Genomic DNA, 19309 nt, shown 5'->3' with positions numbered 1-19309 from the left:
GCAGTATTATCGGGAAATTGGTATCTCGTTCTACGCAATTTGCGGCCGCAATTCGACCGTCTACGCGTAACAATCCGTGTTCGTCCGGCATTGGTGGAAAATTCTCTAGTGGACTGCTCCGGCTAATGGCTCGCCTGTGTTTGGGTGCCGATAGCGCGTTCCGGTTCATTGTAGCCACCTCATCTGGATAGCCATCCGACTGCGCGAGCCGCCAAAGGCTCCTCTCCGCATTCCGTAAATCTTCACTGCTGATATCCGTAGTTTCCTCTCTCGCTTCGTCTCTAATTCGTCTGAGAAGCTTCTCAGAGCATACGCCACGCTTCGCAGTAGGCCCTCGAATTTGGAAAACCGTGCTACATCGATGATCGGAGCCGACAAAAAGTGATTGTAAACGTAGGCCGGTCGTAGCTCTTCTTGTGATGCCTCCATCGCTATCCCGAGTTTGTCCTGTGGCCAATCCTTCTCATCGCTCTACGGAAATGCCGGTCCACGCATCCATCGGCTAGCAGGCTTACAGATCGGGTCTTTGCCCCACTTTGTGGCTTCATCAGCAACGTTGATTTTGGTTCTCAACCAACGCCACTCCTCGATCTTCGACAGGCTCAGGATCTCGTTGACTCTGAACGCCACGTACTGTCGATATCGCCGGGTATCCGACTTGATCCACGAAACTACGGTGGTTGAGTCGCTCCAAAAGAAGGTTCATTTGATCTGTACCGAGTGACCATCCACAATGGTTAGGCGAAGACGGGCTCCGATCACAGCCGCCTGCAACTCCAGTCGAGGCACGGATGTCAACTGTAGTGGAGCTACCTTGGTTTTGGATGCTACAAGTGCACAGCGTATCTGTCCACGATATCGTACGCGGAAGTAGACTGCAGATGAATACGCTTGCTCACTCCCGTCCACGAATATGTGGAGCTCCAGGTCGTCGTAGCAGGCTGCATCGTACCCCGGGAAGTAACTTCAAGGAATTCGGACATTGTTGAGCTCCTTCAGACCCTGCAGCCACAGTTTCCATCGCGCAAATAGGTCCTCAGATATCTGTTCGACCCATTCTACCTTCGCTCTCCAGACGTCTTGCAGCAGAATCTTCCCTTGGACTACTAGTGAGCCAACAAGCCCGAAAGGATCGTAGATCTTCATCGCCCTTTTAGTTGGTGCGGTCGTACTCTCCATGTCCTCTTGTAGATTGATCGTGAAGCAGAACAAATCTTCACTCGGCAGCCACGATATTCCTAGCACCCACTCGAAACCGCTCTGGCTGTTCATCGAAAGAGTTTTAACCGTAGCTGGACTCACTTCACCGATGGCTTCCAGGACCGAAGATCGATTCGACACCCAGTTGCGTATATGGAATACTGCTTTCCGGTGGACTTGCGCCACTTCCAGCGCTAGTTCGACGGCCTCCGCTTCCGTGTCGACGCTGTCTAGATAGTCATCGACATAATGTCTATCCTTGATCGCTGCCGCTGCTATTGGGTAGTCTCGTTCATTCTCCGTTGCGTTGAAGTTGTTCACGTACTGTGTCTGTGCAGGAGAACAAGTTGCACCAAAAATGGCGACGTTGGAAGCCATTGTAATCATCGGTTCACTCGGCGAGTTACGGAAGACGAATAACAGCGCACTTCGATCCTTCTTCCTGATTCCGACTTGTAGGAACATTTCCTGGATGTCTCCGGAAAACGATACCTCGCGTTCCCGAAACTTGAAGATAACATATAGCTGCGGAGTCAGCAGATCAGGCCCTTTGAGTAGCATCGAGCTTAACGACACTCCGTTCACTTTCGCAGCCGCATCCCAAATAACGCGCACTTTTCCAGGCTTGTTTGGATTCAGTACCACGCCAAGCGAAAGGTACTACTTACGCCGTGGATCAAACTCTGCCATTTCCTCCTTCGTTACTACATGGACGTACCCTTTCATTTCAGCTTTCGGCACAGCTAAAATATTCGGCACAGATTGAGGTGTACAGAGTTGATTACTCCATGCAATTCAATACTATGTTCAGTACAGGCGAAAGTTCATGTAAGCTTTCACCTTCTCTCAACATAGTGTTCTCAAAAGCAATTCCACAGTTACAACTTGCAAAACAATTAATGAATTTGAATATTGCGTGGAAAGCATATGCCCAGGGAAGACGAGAAAATTTACAACACAATATTTTTTTTTTAAACTGGGCCAGGAATCGAATCCACCACTTCCGGCTTGGTAATGCCGTGTGTCAACTGACTAGGCTATCTGGCGGGATATTAGAAAAAAATCCAGTATTTATTACTTTTAAAATTATTAAACAGTTCATTAATATTTTCCAGATCAGGATTTTTTTTAAAAAAACTGAACATCTACCAATAGCACCCCACAACCAACATAGCCATTACCATCCAAACAGGAGAGACTAATTTGCTACCGACTATAAACGCCTGTTTTCAACCTTGTAGGTACTTCCCACCGATAATCCCAGGCAGGCCAATAAGGAACAATCATTTCTCCTCGCCTCTTGCCCGAGATTGAGGTCCGTTGGAGGCACAATTATATTCCGGTAGCGTCTTTTGATTAATTTAAGCCTTTTTAGAAAACCATTCATCTACACACACACACACACACACACACACACCCCACGGACGAATCACCGAGTTGCGGTTGCCCGTAGCGACAATAACAACACAAAGGAGGCCCTGGGGATAGCAATCGAAACGGCGATGGTCCGCGTCGCCAGAGTGTCATGATAGATGAGTTTTTTTTTCTACTTCTGCTTCGGACGACGACGACGACGACGACGCTTGCTGCGATCTAAAACGCCCTCGTCGAATGGGTTCGTCGCTTATGTTATTTTTTTCGAACGTAATCACCATAATTTTATGACGGTTTTATTTATTGTATCTGGAGGATTTTTCTTTACCTTATAAAGCCACGAAGGCTCTCTCTCTCTCGCGCTCTGTCTTCCTTTCGCTATCGACAAATCACATCTCTGGGACTCTGCGGTCGTGCCTTCGGGGTGATGGCACCAAACGGTGAAAACAGGCAATCAGCAATAACTAATATGACTATATAATTAATTTGTCAGTGCTTGTCTTGCATAGGTTCATTTTTTTTTTTCAGATCTCCTTGTTTACATATTTTCTTCGGAGGATCGTGACCGACGAGCTTAGAGTTGACAAAGTGTAAAGTTTTCCTATGATTCATCAGTAGAAATACAAATTTTACTAATTAGACTACAGTGCGGGAAGTTTTCCGTTAGATTGACAACTGATGGATTGATATGCTTATCAAACGTTCGAAACCACTTGACAATCCGGCATTGTCTACTGCGAGCAACGGAAAATTCTGGTCCATGAAGGTACACAGTAGGCTTGTCATGTCAACCCAGTAGTGGTCGCTGCGATGCTACCAATTACGCGCTGCATGGCGGTTGGCTGGTAACAAGAACAAGATTGATTCAATCAGCATAAATAAAACCGCAGTGTCATCCTCCTTCCTCTGGTCGTCGCCCTTCTTCGGGTGGGGGGGGGGGGGGGATTGGGTTCGCTACAATATAGGTCCCGTTTCCGAGGATGGACGGATGAAGAGAGCCCGCCGAGTCTGCGGTTGCATTGTAGAGGAAGATTTCCCGGTGGCATTCTGGAACGAAGTGTTACCGACCAAGAAACCGCAGCAGTAAAGAGTCATTTATTCAAATTAAAAAATATTTACAATTCAATGGGAAATAAATACAGCACGTTTCTTCGACTCTGCTTTGCTTCCTCTGGCTGGATGGCATCAATAGGACGAAGCTGATGGCGTCTATCCCAGCGCTCACTTGAATGCGGACTAATTTGAAGGGATTGAAATGAAAATTCTTCGCCTGCTCGGATCTACATGGCCTGCTATCTCGAACCACTCCGCCGCCGTCCGGTAGCATTGAAATTTAAATCTTTATGGTAAAGACAGACGTACCCAGACACTCGGGAAGATTCAGAGAGTGTTGCACTATTTGTAGCCCCTTAATTAGCGGGGTTATTTATGGTCAGACCCCAGGGCGGCACCCATCTCAATGGAGGCATTTTTGCATACTGGCGTCGTGTTTGCGAACGGATTTTTTCTCTGTACACACATCAATCACAGAATGATGAACGTGAATCTTCCGATGGGAGCAAGTGCTTTCCCAAACAGAAGTACACTTAGATGGGTCAGTTTTATGCACCTTTTTTAACGATTCCTTCCTGAGCGAAAATCATTTTCCTTTGCATACTAATTAACGCAAGTCATCAATTGCAACGTCAGACAGCAGATCATTTTCACTTTGAACGAAAAATGACTCATATCGGTTTGACAAATGATTATTGGTTATCAATTTTTCTCAAATTGACGACCTAGTTCGACCGGTTGGGTTCGATATTCATTTGGCATTGCCTCAAGTGCTCAAATATTCATAAAAAATTCAACGACAGCGACGAGTCCGATGCAATAATGTCTTGTTACGTTTAATGTGCAATCATAAAAACCGATGTTCGTAACAAGTGATGAATGGGTAACGCAAAAAAAGGCCTCCAGCATGAGTTAGCAGGGTGGGAAAAATACTTGAATGAACGTGAGACAGGACGTGGTCAGATTCTACGCAAACTGATTTAAGTACGGTGCGTTTGTTCAATTTATTTTAATAACTGATTTAATAATATTGCTCATTTAACATGTTAAAAAGCGATTTGAATAAATGCGATCATATTGCGATTTGCAGGCTTGCTGGGGTTTTGTGATGACAAGAGTAGGGACAGGTGGATCGTGGGTTGCTTCGTTCGACGTGTGAGGTACTTAGTTAAACACTCATTATGCGTGCAGCCCAGAGCGATTGATTCCCTGGGCTAAATGGGACAATTCTTGCCTTGGAAGACACTATTTATTTGCAGTTGCTTCATTAAATATACGACATTGCGGAAATATTAAGGAACATTGCCAATTGGAGCACGCAAGGCGCTTAAAATTCTATGTAAACACTAGGGTGCCAATGACTGTACAAAAGCAATTTTTACTAAATGCAGACCGTAAGTTAGGTTGAACTGTACTTCCTATACCATCTTATGAAGCTCGATGTATGCTCATCAACATCCAAACATTAAAAGAGCGTTGTGAATTTGCAATGTCTTCATGCATAAACGACATCGTCTCGCAGAGAATTTATTCAATGAAACTCTTATCAAATTTAAACTCTTACATACCATCCCGGCAATTCCGAAATAGACATTTATTTTATACAAATGTCAAATTTGGGAGAATACTGTTCCATCTCCCGTATGTCGCAGGGCGATGAAGACCCAACAAACAATTGAGAACACTTATAACACCTGAGGTAATAAAACGTTGAATACTAGCTTCAGTGTAGAATTCCGACTCAAATCTCAAAATTTGAGACTGCGTGACTGCCCTGCTGACGGCATTCCATGTGCTCTCCTCTCGCCACATTTCAACGACGACATTCTCCACGTTAAGGACGGGCATCTCGCTTCGCACTGCCTCGAACCTTGGACAGTCGAAGACCACATGCTCCGGCGTTTCATCGACGTTGCCACACTCCGGACAGAGGGCTGCCACTGCGTGTCCGAACCGATGCAGGTATTTCCTGAAGCAGCCGTGGCCAGACAGGAACTGCGTTAGGTGTAAATTGACTTCTCCGTGTTTTCTGTTCACCCAGGTCGAAAGAATCGGTATTAGTCTATGTGTCCATCTACCGTTCTCCGTCGTGTTCCACTCCTGTTGCCACTTAGCCAATGACTCCACTCTCACAACTTTCCGTACTCTTCCGGCTTCTCTCTGCCTGTAGCACTCGCTGTCCTCCGCCAGGGTGATGCCGATAGGGATCATACCGGCGATAACGCATACTGCTTCCGACGAGATGGTTCTGTACGCACTCACGACTCGCATGGCCATGAGTCGGAACGTACTGCTCAGTTTCCTTTGGTTCTGCTTCGTTTCCAGAGCTGCAACCCAGGCTGGACCTCCATACCTCAGTATCGACGACGACACACTGGTCAGAAGACGCCTCTTGCTACTGCTGGGACCAGCGTTGTTGCGATTGCAACGAAAGAAACATTTTTTACGATTTTCTGAACGTTGTATTTCAAGTTATAACGTTAAAAAATCCCTAACGAATGAAAATTTAAATGTGTAGTAGTATAAGTTTTTGTTTCTGTTGTACATAGTAATGTTAGATTATTCTTAGACGAGGTAAGTTTACTGGTTTGTGTATAAAGAGACTTACGTTTAGAGTTCCTTTCCGTGTTTAGTTGTTCGATCGGTGATGGGATCACTATAAATTAGATTTTAGGTTAGGTTATGAATAACAAATTTTCCACACATTTAGGTTACGATTATGAAATTTTACCGGCTTTCAATGTGTTTTGTGTCTGTTATAATATGCGTGAAAGTCCCATAGATTCCCGAGTAGCAGATATATAATAAGTTATTCTAGGTTTAGTTTAGTATTATGAAATTATTTTCTGCATCATCACTGCATAAACTAGCCTACGCTTACGACCGTACTATTTCACTGTATTACCAAATACATTATATTCACTAATTTAAATAGGATAAGCAAATTTTAATCAATTTTCACTAGCAATAAGTAGGAATTATATCGAATTTAAATAAACAAAATTGGCACATTTTCTTCCATTACGGCATTTCTTTTGATCTGTGCATGTCTGTCTGTCTGCCTGGCGTTTTGTCCCAGTGACTCACCGATAGTGGGGTACGTCAGAGCGGACAATGCATAAACATTTTAAGGTACGTACCATCGCTGCAGTTGGATGTGTGGTGCGGTGCAACGAGTTGTTGCGACAAGCGTTGTTCGGCATTATTCTAGCTATCGCGTTGATGGCCTTCGAAGCCTTCTCACAGGCATATTCGACGTGGCTGTTGAAGATTAGCCGGTCATCGAACATCACTCCCAGGTTTTTCAACACACGCTTAGAGGCTATGGTGTGCTCCCCGACTATTCTATGGGCTATTCGCTCCTTGCATCCAGTTACCAATCATGTCGATTGCCTCGGTTGGCAACACTTCCACCTCTTCCAGCGTCTTGCCTGTTGCCGTCAAGACGACGTCGTCCGCAAATCCAACGATCTCAACTCCTTTGGGCAGCTTCAGCGTTAGCACGCTGTTGTACATCCCGTTCCAGAGCGTTGGACCAAGGATGGAGCCTTGTGGAACTCCCCCTGTGATCTTAATCGATCTCTGTCCCATGTCGGCGCAATATCGATCTCCTCTCCGCTTCTGTTTGGACGCCTTCTCAGCTCTCTCAACCACAGTCCGAATTGCATCCACCATCGATCTCCCTTTTCGGAATCCGAACTGCCTTTCCGACAATTCGTGCTCACTCTCCGTGCATTTCGTCAGCCTGTTTAGGATGATCCTCTCCAATGAGTTTTCCGAGTGTATCCAGCTGGCATATACGATGCTGGATGCCCCGGTGGTTTTCGTGGTTTCGGCAGCAACACTAGCTTCTGTATCTTCCACCTGTCAGGGAAGTGACCCTCGTCCAGGCATTTCTGCAGGGGATTCCATCCGGACCGGGAGCTTTCTTCACCATCAATCATTTCGCCACTGCTACGAGTTCCTCGTTGGTGACTTCGATGTTATCTCCCTCTCCTTCTCCGTACGGTATAGGTGGCCAGGTCGTTGGGTCGTGCTTCGGGAAAAGTCCTTCCACGATGACTTTCAGCTTCTCTGGGCACATTTCAGCAGGTATCGTTGGACCTCTGATCTTCGCCATCACGACTCAGTATGCGTCGCCCCAGGGGTTGGCATCAGCGTCTCGACACAGCTCCTTAAAACAGTTTGACTTGCTCTGCTTTATCTCTCGTTTAAGTGCGGCCCTGGCCGCTCGAAACACTCCTCTTCGTTCCTCTCTGTCTGCTTCTGTTCTTGCTCTCTGAGCACGCCTTCTGGCTAGAAGAAAAGCAGCACGGAGGGTGCTAATTTCCTCGTTCCACCAGTAAGCTGGACGCCGCCTGTTCGTTGGCTCCAGTTTTCTCGGCATAGTTGTGTCACATGCCCTTGCTAATGATTCGGTCAACTCGTTCGCGCTTAGGCTCGATGAAGAGATCCTTATTGAATGCCTTCGTCTTCCACTTCCGCTCGCTTACTTTCGTCCTCCGCATTTCCACCGGTATCCGTTCGCCGATACTGTACCGGATCGCCTGATGATCACTATGGGTGTACTCTTCGCACACTCTCCAGTTCAAATTTACCATTAGCGACGTACTGCAGAAAGTGACATCGATAATGGATTCCCTACCATCTTTGCGGAAGGTGCTAATGGTTCCTACGTTGGCCAGACTGACGTTCAACCTTGCCAGAGCTACTAGCAGGCTATACCCTCTTGCGTTGGTACACCTGCTCCCTCAATCCACTACCCAAGCATTGAAATCTCGAGGGAGGCCGAAATCAACCTTCGTATGAGCCCGCCACCACTTGTTGAATGGGATATCTGCCCATGACTTGTATAGCCGCCATCCCTTAGCTCAGTCGTTAAAGGCGCAGCTACAAAGCAAGACCATGCTGGAGGTGGCTGGTTCAACTCCCGGTCCGGTCTAGGAATTTTCCGGGTTGGAAAATTTCTCGACTTCCCTGGGCATAGAAGTATGATTGGACTTGCCACACAAATATACCAATGCAAAAATGGTACAGGCATCGAAAGCTCTCAATTAATAACTGTGGAAGTGCATCTAGAACACTAAGTTGCGAGCACGCAATAAGCTAATATGCGATATGCAATAAGCTTGAAATGCGAAGAAGAAGAAAAAGTTGTACAGTAGCCATCTCAGCTCTATCCGCCACCCAGTTACCATTATCGGGAGGGACTCGATATTTGTTTCTGTTGTTGCCTGCCACAAAATTTGCTGAGCAATGTCGCAATGATTGAGATTTATTTGGGTTACCTTCATTACTGTTGGCCATTTGAAGCCTCCCGTCGTATGATCGTTACCGTCCTCTTTTTTGCAGAGCATACACCTCGGTTGCTTCGTGCAGCCTCTTGCAATATGGCCTTTCTCTCCGCATTTCATGCACAAATCAGAACTGTCAGGGCCATTGAAGTTCCTCGCCTGGTGACCGAAGCCCATGCATTTGTAGCATCTCTCCATTATCTAAGAAATAGGAATAGCTTTCAACGGGCACACTGACCACCCAACTTTGATTCGGCCTGTCTTCAGCAGCTCGTTAGCTGCGTCCGAAGAAAGTCGTATCGACGCCGTTTTCGTACCATCATACGCCTTCCTCAACCGAATTGCCATCGATACGTCTCCCAGGTTGCATTGCACCTTCAGCGCACTTTTCCACTCGTCTTCTGTTGTGATCTCGTCCAGATTCCTGCACTCGACCACTGACTCCTGGGATAAGGCTCTTACGTTCGCCGTCCCGTCAAGAGATTTTTCGACGAGCTTCTTAAAAGCTGCGCTCTTAACCGTAGGATCCCTTTTCAGCTCAAGCAGTATCTCGCCTTTCTGGGTTCGCCTGGTTTTCACCACGTTCTCGCCTAGTTGTTTCAACTCCGGATCCTCTCTCACTTTCCGGAGAAGTGCTGCATAGGACGTTTTGTTCTTTGCCTCAACAACCAGAGCGTCACTCTTGCTTCTCTCCCTACTAGGCCTTGGCTTCTCCTTGTTATTCCTGTCTTCCTTCTTCCTCGATTCCTCTTCCATCTTCCTCACTTCATCTTCCTTCTGTTTTTTCTTCCCCCGTCACAAGTTGCTTGATCTCTTTGGGTACGTTGTTTTTATCCTTAACGAACACATAGAGTTCATCGATCTTCCTCCTGACCTCCGTCATTTTGGTTCTCCCAAGCTGCAGTTCTTGAGATTTGCTACTGCTGGATATCGGTGTGAACATCTGGCTTAGCCCAGCGCCTGGCTGCTCTCCTTGAGACTTACTGCTGCTGCTGGAACCTGCAGTGACCCCCAGGTTCGACACTGGTGATCTCTGCAATATCCCACTCGCTTTTGGTTGTTTCTTTTTCTTCATTTTTGTTTTGTTCTCCGATTTCCTCCATTCTGATGGGTCCCCCCTCCGCGCCGCTATCTCCACTTGTTGTATGTAGTCTCCTATCGTGATCCCATGGTTATCTATGCAAGCAGGAAGGCCATGCTAGGGTTGACACGGTCCTTCATGGAGGCCGTGTTCAGAGCCAGATCGGCATAAGTCAGGAATGTTACATCTGAGCCTACTACTCACCAATCACCAATTGTTGGTGACGAGTTTTGAACGTATCCGGAGGCCTGCCAAGGTTTTACCGGGACGGGGGCAGCCGCACTATTAGCAACAATCAATTCGAAACTAACGATTTTAAATTTGTTCACTACTTGACTAGCCTATTGGTCCCAAGCAAATCGATTAACATACCCCATTCTAGTCGAAAGTCTAGTACTATCACAAACGAAGTGACAGACGGAGCGGCTCGAAAACTTTGGTGACGCACCTGCTATTGCAATTTTTCAGTGTACCACATGGCAACACCACTACTACTGGATTGTGCCACATGGCAACACTAAATGTCGCCAACAATGTTGCATGCAAGGTAAACAGAATATATAGAAATGTCAAAGTGGTCCGATGCCAGCGCTTCGGTGAGCAGTTCGCGCACATGATAATATTCAAATCAATCGTTAAATGCGTTAAACGCTGATCCATATTGAAGAGTTACGTCTGTTTGTCTGTGATAACGTGTTCCGCCGTCTCTTCGACATCAGCGCACGCGGGGCAGGTGGGAGTACTTGCATGTCCGAACCTATGCAAGTAACTCCTAAAGCAGCCATGGCCTGACAGAAACTGTGTCAGGTGGAAGTTTACTTCCCCATGGCGCCTATTGACCCAGCTTGATACGGAAGGTATCAAACGGCAGGTCCACATCCCCTTTGTGGAGTTTTCCCACTCCGACTGCCACCTCGCAATCGATACCGCGTGCGCGTTGTTGCGCACCCCTCGAACGGTCCTCGTGTCATAGCACTCCACATCCTCCTTAATAATGCGGCCGATTGGCATCATGCCTGCTATGACACAGACGGCTTCCCTCGAGATGGTGCGGTATGCACCCTCAAGCACATTAGCCTATGTGTACTCTCTAATTTCCGCCTGTGGCAGTCAGTATCCAGTACCGCAGCCCACGCAGGGTCTCCGTATCTGAGAATAGATACTACGACCCCGGCGAGGAGCCTGCGCTTACTGGCACTCACCGCCGAGCTGTTTGACATCATGCGGGATAATGCCCTCACAGCCGTAGACGCTCTCTTGCAGCCGTACTTGACGTGGCACTCGTGGCAGCTGAAGCTGAGCTTATCATCGAGCATAACCCGATAACCCCCAAGAGTTTCAGAGAGCGCACAAACCTAATTGTGCTCTCGCCAACGGTCAACGTCGCATGCTGCACCGACATGCGATTGTTGACTACGACCATCTCCGTCTTGTGGTGGGCAAGCTCCAGTTTTCTGGATCTCATCCATTCCTCCACAAGCTTAACGGAGTCAGCCGCTGTCAGCTCTACCTCTTCGAGGGATTCCCCGTAGACTACCAGCGTGACATCGTCGGCAAAACCAACAATGTTCACGCCTACTGGGAATCTTATCCTCAACACTCCATCGTACATGACGTTCCATAACACCGGGCCCAGGATGCATTTTTTGCCATCTTCTGTGTCAAACTTCAACACACGATTCTGGAAGTAGCTTTCGAGAATCTTGTACAGCCCTCCGGGGATTCGGAGTTGGTGTAGCGAGCGGGCTATCACCCCCAGCACGCGCTGTTGAACGCGTTCTTCACGTCTAGAGCTACCACCGCGCAGTAACGAATACCCCTTCATTTCCGATGGACCACCTCTGCCGGCTGGATGACGTCGCGGATGGCTTCCACCGTAGATCTACCTTTGCGGAACCCGTACTGGCTGCTTGACCAGCCGTCTACACCTTCGGTGTAAGCCGACAGCCTGTTGAGGATGATCCTCTCAAGCAGTTTACCAGAGGTGTCCAGCAAACAGATGGGCCTGTATGCTGACGGGTCCCCAGGGAGTTTTCCTGACTTCGGGAGAAGCACCAGCCTCTGCCGCTTCCACGAATCTGGGAAGATGCCTACGTCCAAACAGGTCTGAAATACAGACCTGAACATGTCTGGATTTTCGGCAACGGCCGCCCTCAGAGCCACAACCGGGATCTCAACACCCGGGGCCTTGTCCACCTCCAGCGACTTGACAATGTCGGTCAGTTCACTGTTAGTCACTCTAGACACTTCTCCCTGTTCCGCGACCAGGAGTCAACGTCCCTGCATGGAAACAAGAACTGTACGATCGACGCCAACATCGCCGGCGATCTCTTCTGGTCTTAGAGTTACCTCTATGCTATTAGCCCACTCGCCATTTCAGGAAGGGAGCAGAATAGCACGACTGCCAGCCCTGTAGCGTAATATCCAATCCATTGTGCCGTGTCGTGTCCATAGTTCCATGCCGTGACCAGTATGCCGTAATAAGGATCTTACTGGCGTCGAACCTAATGTGCTGGTTGGCACTCCTGCGGGTTGACGAAGCATTTCCTCTATCGCCGTGCTATGGTTACCGCGCCAGTGCTCGCGTCGCACCCCCTCACTTTACTATTGTCGGATAGTCATTGCCCAGGCTACACCACGGGGAGGTGTGAGGTAGGAACTTGTGAGGACCAGAGCGAGCTTGTCAACTCACCATTTGTAGCCCTGTGTATGTATGTGTGTGTCTCACTCACGGATGTGATTTTCTTCCAACCAGAAGTGGAAATCAGTCATTCCTATAAGAATTACTAGAACTTCATATGATATGCATAGTGCAGTGTTATACATACTTTCATTCTCCAACTCGGCAATCGCACTGATGTTCATAGCAGCTTGAAATTAGCACGGTCGTTGTGATTAATTCATATTTTAGTTCCGTTTACTCAAATTTGCAAAAACACACTCACATAAACAGGATAACTTTTTAACAATTAAAACGCTGGCCAGACTGAGCAGTTATAACATGTTATAACGGTTGTCAAATAATTGCAACACAGAAACCACCATCAAGATAGCGCTATAACATGTTATAACTCTGTAGTCTGAACGTACTATAAGCCTTATAACTTTAGAGACGATTCTTTAGGGAGTACTGCACAAGTAAACCATGTGTCATGCCACTCCGAGCTTTGCTCGGTATCAAAAAAACAAAATGTTGTCTTCAAAATTGTGTACAGTCGTGAAAAACTGAGGGGGGTGACACATCTAAATCTCAAGTTTAGATGCTTAACAAATCTCCAACTAAGAATCAATCTTCGAAAAATCTTCTTTCATTTCTCGCATCTACTTGCATCGCGCGTCATCTTTTTGTAGCATACTTGTCCTCTGTGAGAGACAAGAGCTAACATTCTAATCTTCTCGCTCTGTTCGTTCTAGAAAGAGCACTACATGCACTATATTATTCACTACACCCTTACTGTGTGTGTAGTTTTTGGAATGAACTGTGCGGTGAGATTAGATCACTCTACACTTGTGGGAATTAGTGAGCGACAAAAGAGCTCAAAAACACTCTGCAGTGAACTCACAGAAGCTCACTCCAGAGAACACTGGAGTAGGAGAACTGGTTGGTCCTCTGGATATAGAGAAAGTGCAATTGTGAATGATTTGACGTTCCATTCGATATTGGATTGTTCAAACCTTGTCGTTACCAATTCAATTCATATTTTCGTTATACTTCTGTAAAATGCATCAAACTAGCCTTCATAATTTATTTTTGATACTTAGAAATGATCTAGTCTAGCTGATTGAAGCCAACATGGAACATCTAAGCAACCTATTAATTTTACCATTGATTCAGAAAAGGACTCTAAAGGGCCACCCACATTAGATCCGTTTGCGTTGCGTTGACGTAAATTTGACAGTTAGACAATAGATTTAACTGTCACTTTGCCGCAGCGCGTTAGATTGGGATCTATTGTTCTATATATTGTTGGGATCTATCTTAGCGTTCTATACAAAAGAATTACTATTATTGATATTATTCCTAACATTCGATTTGCGTGCCTCTTCGCTCTCAGTATAGTAGCGGCCTAAACAAATCAAGCGTAACTGTTCAAATCGACATATCTGCTTTTATAAACAATCTCTTCAATTGACGATTTGTCTTAACTGCTAACTCACCCACGCAAACAAACACCATTATCAGGTAGGGGAAACTTTCGCTTGCTAGCTGGTGTGAGTGAGTTTGCAGTTGCCAAAAATCGTCGATTGTAGAGATTGTTTACAAAATAAGATACGTCGACTTGAATAGTTATGCTTAAAATACCTAAACTCCCATAGAACCAGAACGTCAAAATCGAACAGATGTTGGATTCTATCTGTGTGGCTGTGTTTCATTTGGTGAATTTTAAATTAAATTTTACATATAGAAACATTTAAAATAAACTTGCTATGGTACCGTTTGTATTTTTTTTTTTGTAACTCAAAGTGGGTCTAAATTATTAAGTGTAATTTATGACCGACTGCACAATATTTTGTAAAAATAATATTTGGCAAAACAAAATGGTTTAGTTCCATAAGTCAATTGCAACAATGACGAAATATCCTTGCATATTCCATTGATTTCAAATTTGAGACTGTACAACATTTTTTTAGACAGCATACTGTTCTTATTACAGTTACTAGAGATAAAGCACCTCTCAGAACTTCATAAAAAATACATTTGTACGTTGCGGACTAAACTATCTTCACTGAAAATTTAAAATAATTTGTTATAATAGTTTTTAATTCATATTTGAGTAAATATTTACTCTATCTATGATTAAAGAACACAAAAAAGAGTTGGATTCAACGGCCGTGCGTTCCATGTGGTTTGAGCCTTGGATGAATTTGCCTAGTGATGTCTTGAATTTTGTATTTATAACAGTTGAAAATAAAAATAAAATATATTTCTAATTAGACTCTGTTAGACAATGTTGAACTAAGGTTTATTTTCTAGTTCCAATTAATTTCCAGCATAAATATGCCCAATCTTCAGATCTTTATCGACCGTCCCAAATTGATCGAATTTACCAATATATTTTAGAATCACCCCCACAAATCCTCATCCACCAACTCAAGCCCACTTTTCCTTCCAACCACCATGTCCCAAACTGTTCTAAAATCCAGCAACCACCGCACAGCAAGGGGATAGGTTATTATGTCAATAATCAAAACCTTGAACCGTCAGTCTCTTGCTGGTATCGCCTCGCCAAGGTCGGTTTCCGTGTTAGTTCTGCGAGAACTAAATAAGCCTACTTGGATTGGTGCTGCTGTTGCCTCTGGTTACAAACACTTCAGCCGAGGAACGACGATGGATGACATCAGCAACGTATACTACGGGCCACTGCCAGCGGATTCTCCGTACGTGAAACCGTTCCGCTTTCACTTCACCCAGAATGGGAAGCAAAAGTCCTGGGATCTGCTGAAGGTGCACGATTCGGTTTCGGTCGTCATCTGGAATGTCACCCGTCAAAAGCTGGTGCTGGTGAAGCAGTTCCGTCCAGGTTTGTTGATGATTGATTTACCAAGTGCCTTAATTCGATTAAATGATTTTATTATTTGTCGCTTTGCAAGCCGTCTATCATGGGTTGGTCAGTGCGGAGGCCGGAGCGGATGGGCGAAGTATTGACATGAAGAAGTATCCTCCCAGTTTGGCTGTGACGTTGGAGCTGTGTGCCGGGATTGTGGATAAGCCAATTTCGCTGGCAGAAATTGCGAGGGAGGAAGTGCTGGAAGAGTGTGGATATGATGTGCCAGTCGATAGGCTTGAGGAGATTATAAGCTATAGGTCTGGCGTTGGAACGTCCGGGTCGCTGCAGGTGATGTTCTATGTGGAAGTTACTGACGACGATAAAATAAGCACAGCTGGTGGAGGAGTCGGCGATGAGATCATCGAAGTTGTTGAGTACAGCGTGGAAGATGCTTGGAAGCTCATGGAAAAGGGAAGCGTGCTAACTAGTCCACCTGCATTCCTCTTCGGAGTTCTTTGGTTCCTGACCAATCGAACGCCGAAGGTTACAAAGGCCTAGAGATCCAGTGATTCATCCTAATTCGTTTTAGATTTTTGATTTGTTATCTAATTGTTTGACGAATAATAATAAAAAAAAAAAAGATTCTCAAAGAATGTATGCAAAATATATTTTTCATGAATCGTTCGAGCATGAGTCACAGATTGTTACCAATGGTTTACAATGCTCCTTTGGCCAGGGCCATGTGGCGGGAAGAGATCTCTCGTAGCAGAAGCTGTACTGATGGGACTTGACAAACGCCAGTTTGTCCTTCGGTTCTGGATATCGGGATGCTATTCCTAAAAATCATCATATCAGTAAACTGACAATTAAGACCATTTACTTTGAAGTCAAACCTTTTTTGTACGCATACTCAATCACTTCAAGAGCAATATCCATCGAACATTGCTTGATGCTACTCAGCGGAGGGTACAGCAATCCCTTGGACAGATCTTCGTCTGAAACTTTTCCCGCGACGACTTTTGCTGCAGCGAGAAAAATGTCATCCGAGATGTGATGAATTCCGGAGGCGATCACTCCTAGGGCTACTCCCGGAAAGATGTATGCATTGTTTCCTTGACCAGTAAAAAATGTTTTCCCGTGAAACTGCACTGCAGGGAATGGCGATCCAGAAGCAAAAAGACACCGACCTTCCGTATGATCGTACGCTTGCTGAGCTGTACATTCCGCAACTGTTGTCGGATTGGAAAGGGCAAATATGATCGGATGATCGTTAGTTTCGGCCATGCATCTAAGCACTTCTTGATTGAAAGCTCCTACTGCAGCCGAAGCACCAATGAGCGTTGACGGTTTAACTTCCTTGACAACCTCTACAAAGTTGTCTGTTGGACAGTGATCTCTTGCGTAACAAGCTTTATGGCCTTCGAGATCTGCTTCCGGTCTGCTTTTCACCAACAATCCATGCTTGTCGAACATCCACATTCGGTCGCGGGCTTCCTCCGAAGAAATACCTTCATCTTCCATCGCTTGTACCAGCAGATCAGCGATTCCAACCGCTGCTTCCCCTGCTCCAAAAAATAAAAATCTATGCTCGGAGATCTTCTTCTGAACGACTTTCTGCGCCGCCATCAGTCCTGCCACCACAATTGACGCCGTCCCTTGAATATCGTCGTTGAACGTACAGTACATGTCCCTGTATTTATCCAAAAATTTGAACGCATTCTTATTCCCAAAATCCTCAAACTGAACCAACGTATTCTGTCCGTATCGCTTCACTACCGCTGCCATGAACTCATCGATTAACTCGTCATACTCTTCACCCCTCACCCTCCTCTGTCTCAAACCAATATATAAAGGATCATTCAAAAACTCTTCGTTATTCGTCCCCACGTCGATCATCACCGGCAAACACTGGTGAGGCTGAACCCCGGCCAGCGCCGTATAAAGTGCCAACTTTCCCACGGGGATTCCCATTCCGCAAGCCCCCAAATCACCTAGCCCGAGAATTCGTTCTCCATCCGTCACAACGATTGCCCTCACATCCGGCTCGGGCCAGTTCCTCAAAACTTCGTACACGTGCCCGCGGTCGTTAATAGTTACAAACAGACCACGTGCTCTTCGGAAAATCAGTCCAAATTTCTGACAAGCCAAACCCACCGTCGGCGTGTACACAATCGGCATCATCTCCTCGATGTCCTCGGTGAGCAGTCGGTAGAAGAGTTTCTCGTTGCGATCGTGCAGCTCGACCATGTAGACGTACTTGTTCAGATCATCCTGGTAGCCGGAGAAGCTCAGCCGGCAAATTTGCAGCTGTTCAGCGAGGGTTTTGATCCTGGCCGGGAGCAGTCCATGGATTCCGAGCGACTGGCGCTCTTCCAGAGTGAAGGCGAGGCCCTTGTTCAACCGAGCGTCCCGCAGATGGTCGATACCTCGGACCTGACTCGGCGTGATGATGCTTCCGTTCGTTTCGTAGTAGAATCGATGGGTGCTCTGAAAGGGGATTCTTGTTTTCTGGGCGAACAACGTGGAAATCCGGCGAGATGATCTTGAGCTGCGATGGAATTGAAATTTTAGATTGCTGAAGAGGATTTACAAGGGATAATTTTACTTACAGAAGCATCCCGAAAGGCATTGTTTGAATGAGTTACGAAAATTTAGTCGTTGTCTATATTCTGTATGTTGCTGTTCATAATAGAAAGAGGTTTGTTCTGAAACTTCGAGCCTATGTTCTGGAAAATGTGGCTACTTTGTTGAATTCGTTTTTAATTAAATATGTCCAGGTCCCAAATCTAGCAATGTTATAACCTTATAATCATGTATTTGAGAAAAACTACGTCAAGATGATTGGGTTTCTAGCAGCAGCTGATCGCAAAGCAAATCTCCTAATTCCTCCAGCCGTTGCATCTGGCTCGGCTTACCCAAATACTAACCCGATCCTATCGAGAATAAAGCTCCCTGAAGTCAAACTGCCTTTCTTCGATGGCATAATTACAGATTGGCTATCCTATCGAGACTCGTTCAAGAGTCTTACATCATTATCACGTGATATACGCTGCCTTGCAATGAGCACTCATACATCTAGTTTTCACTGGAAATCCTATGTATGAGTGCTCATTGCAAGACAGCCTATATTACGTGATATACACCCCTATTCTGTATTTCTTTCGAACGAAATTCTCATACAAAAAAATATTTTTTTGTATGAGAATTTCGTTCGAAACGAAATACAGAATAGGGGTGATAGGCTGTAATGTGAACGGGGTATTACGCATTCAAACCCTAATACCCTGTTCACATTACAGCGTATATCACGTGATAGACGCTGTCTTGCAATGAACACTCATACATCTAGTTTTCACTGGAAATCCTATGTATGAGTGCTCATTGCAAGACAGCCTATATTACGTGATATACGCTGTAATGTGAACGGGGTATAATTTGCCTGACGTTGACAAACATTCCAACCTTGTAGGATCTCTGACGAATGAAGGCAAACGTATCGTGGAGTCGATCGATTTTGCCAACAAAAAGCTAGTGGTCAAAACGTACCTAGATTCGCTTTTCTCGATAGAACCTGTCAAACGGGAATGCTATGACTCACTAGTGCGACTGATAGATGGTTTTGAACGCAACCTGAAGATGTTTCAAAAGATGGAAATAGACAGTGAGAGATGGAGTGTTCTATTGGCACACATGGTCTACTCTCGCCTGGATTCATCCACCCTGAAGCAGTGGGAGAATCAATATAAGTCAACCTATGTTCCGGAATACAAAAATCTCATCAAGTTGTTGAGAAGTCATGCCATGGTCCTCCAGTCAAC

At 45.7% G+C, this 19309-nt stretch overlaps 2 protein-coding genes across 2 annotated transcripts; one reads left to right on the top strand and one right to left on the bottom strand.

Moving 5' to 3' along the window:
* Nucleotides 1–15188: 15188 nt before the first annotated feature.
* Nucleotides 15189–16125, top strand: LOC135697286 (uridine diphosphate glucose pyrophosphatase NUDT14-like). The gene is made up of 2 exons (XM_065216910.1): nt 15189–15524; nt 15595–16125. The coding sequence occupies exons 1-2, from the start codon at nt 15332–15334 to the stop codon at nt 16047–16049; spliced, it is 648 nt and encodes a 215-aa protein (XP_065072982.1). The 5' UTR covers nt 15189–15331; the 3' UTR covers nt 16050–16125.
* Nucleotides 16082–18120, bottom strand: LOC135697354 (NADP-dependent malic enzyme-like). Its single transcript, XM_065216968.1, has 3 exons — nt 18101–18120; nt 16385–18039; nt 16082–16327 (listed from the first exon to the last, which is right to left on the bottom strand). Exons 1-3 carry the CDS (start codon nt 18118–18120, stop codon nt 16164–16166), a joined length of 1839 nt encoding a protein of 612 aa, XP_065073040.1. The 3' UTR covers nt 16082–16163.
* Nucleotides 18121–19309: the final 1189 nt, after the last annotated feature.

The sequence above is a fragment of the Ochlerotatus camptorhynchus genome, unplaced genomic scaffold (assembly GCF_037179485.1).
Source record: "Ochlerotatus camptorhynchus isolate MF236.1 unplaced genomic scaffold, CSIRO-AGI_Acam_v1.1 ptg000070l, whole genome shotgun sequence".
NCBI classification, from domain to species: Eukaryota; Metazoa; Arthropoda; class Insecta; order Diptera; family Culicidae; genus Ochlerotatus; species Ochlerotatus camptorhynchus.
This window is presented reverse-complemented; position numbering and strand designations above follow the sequence as displayed.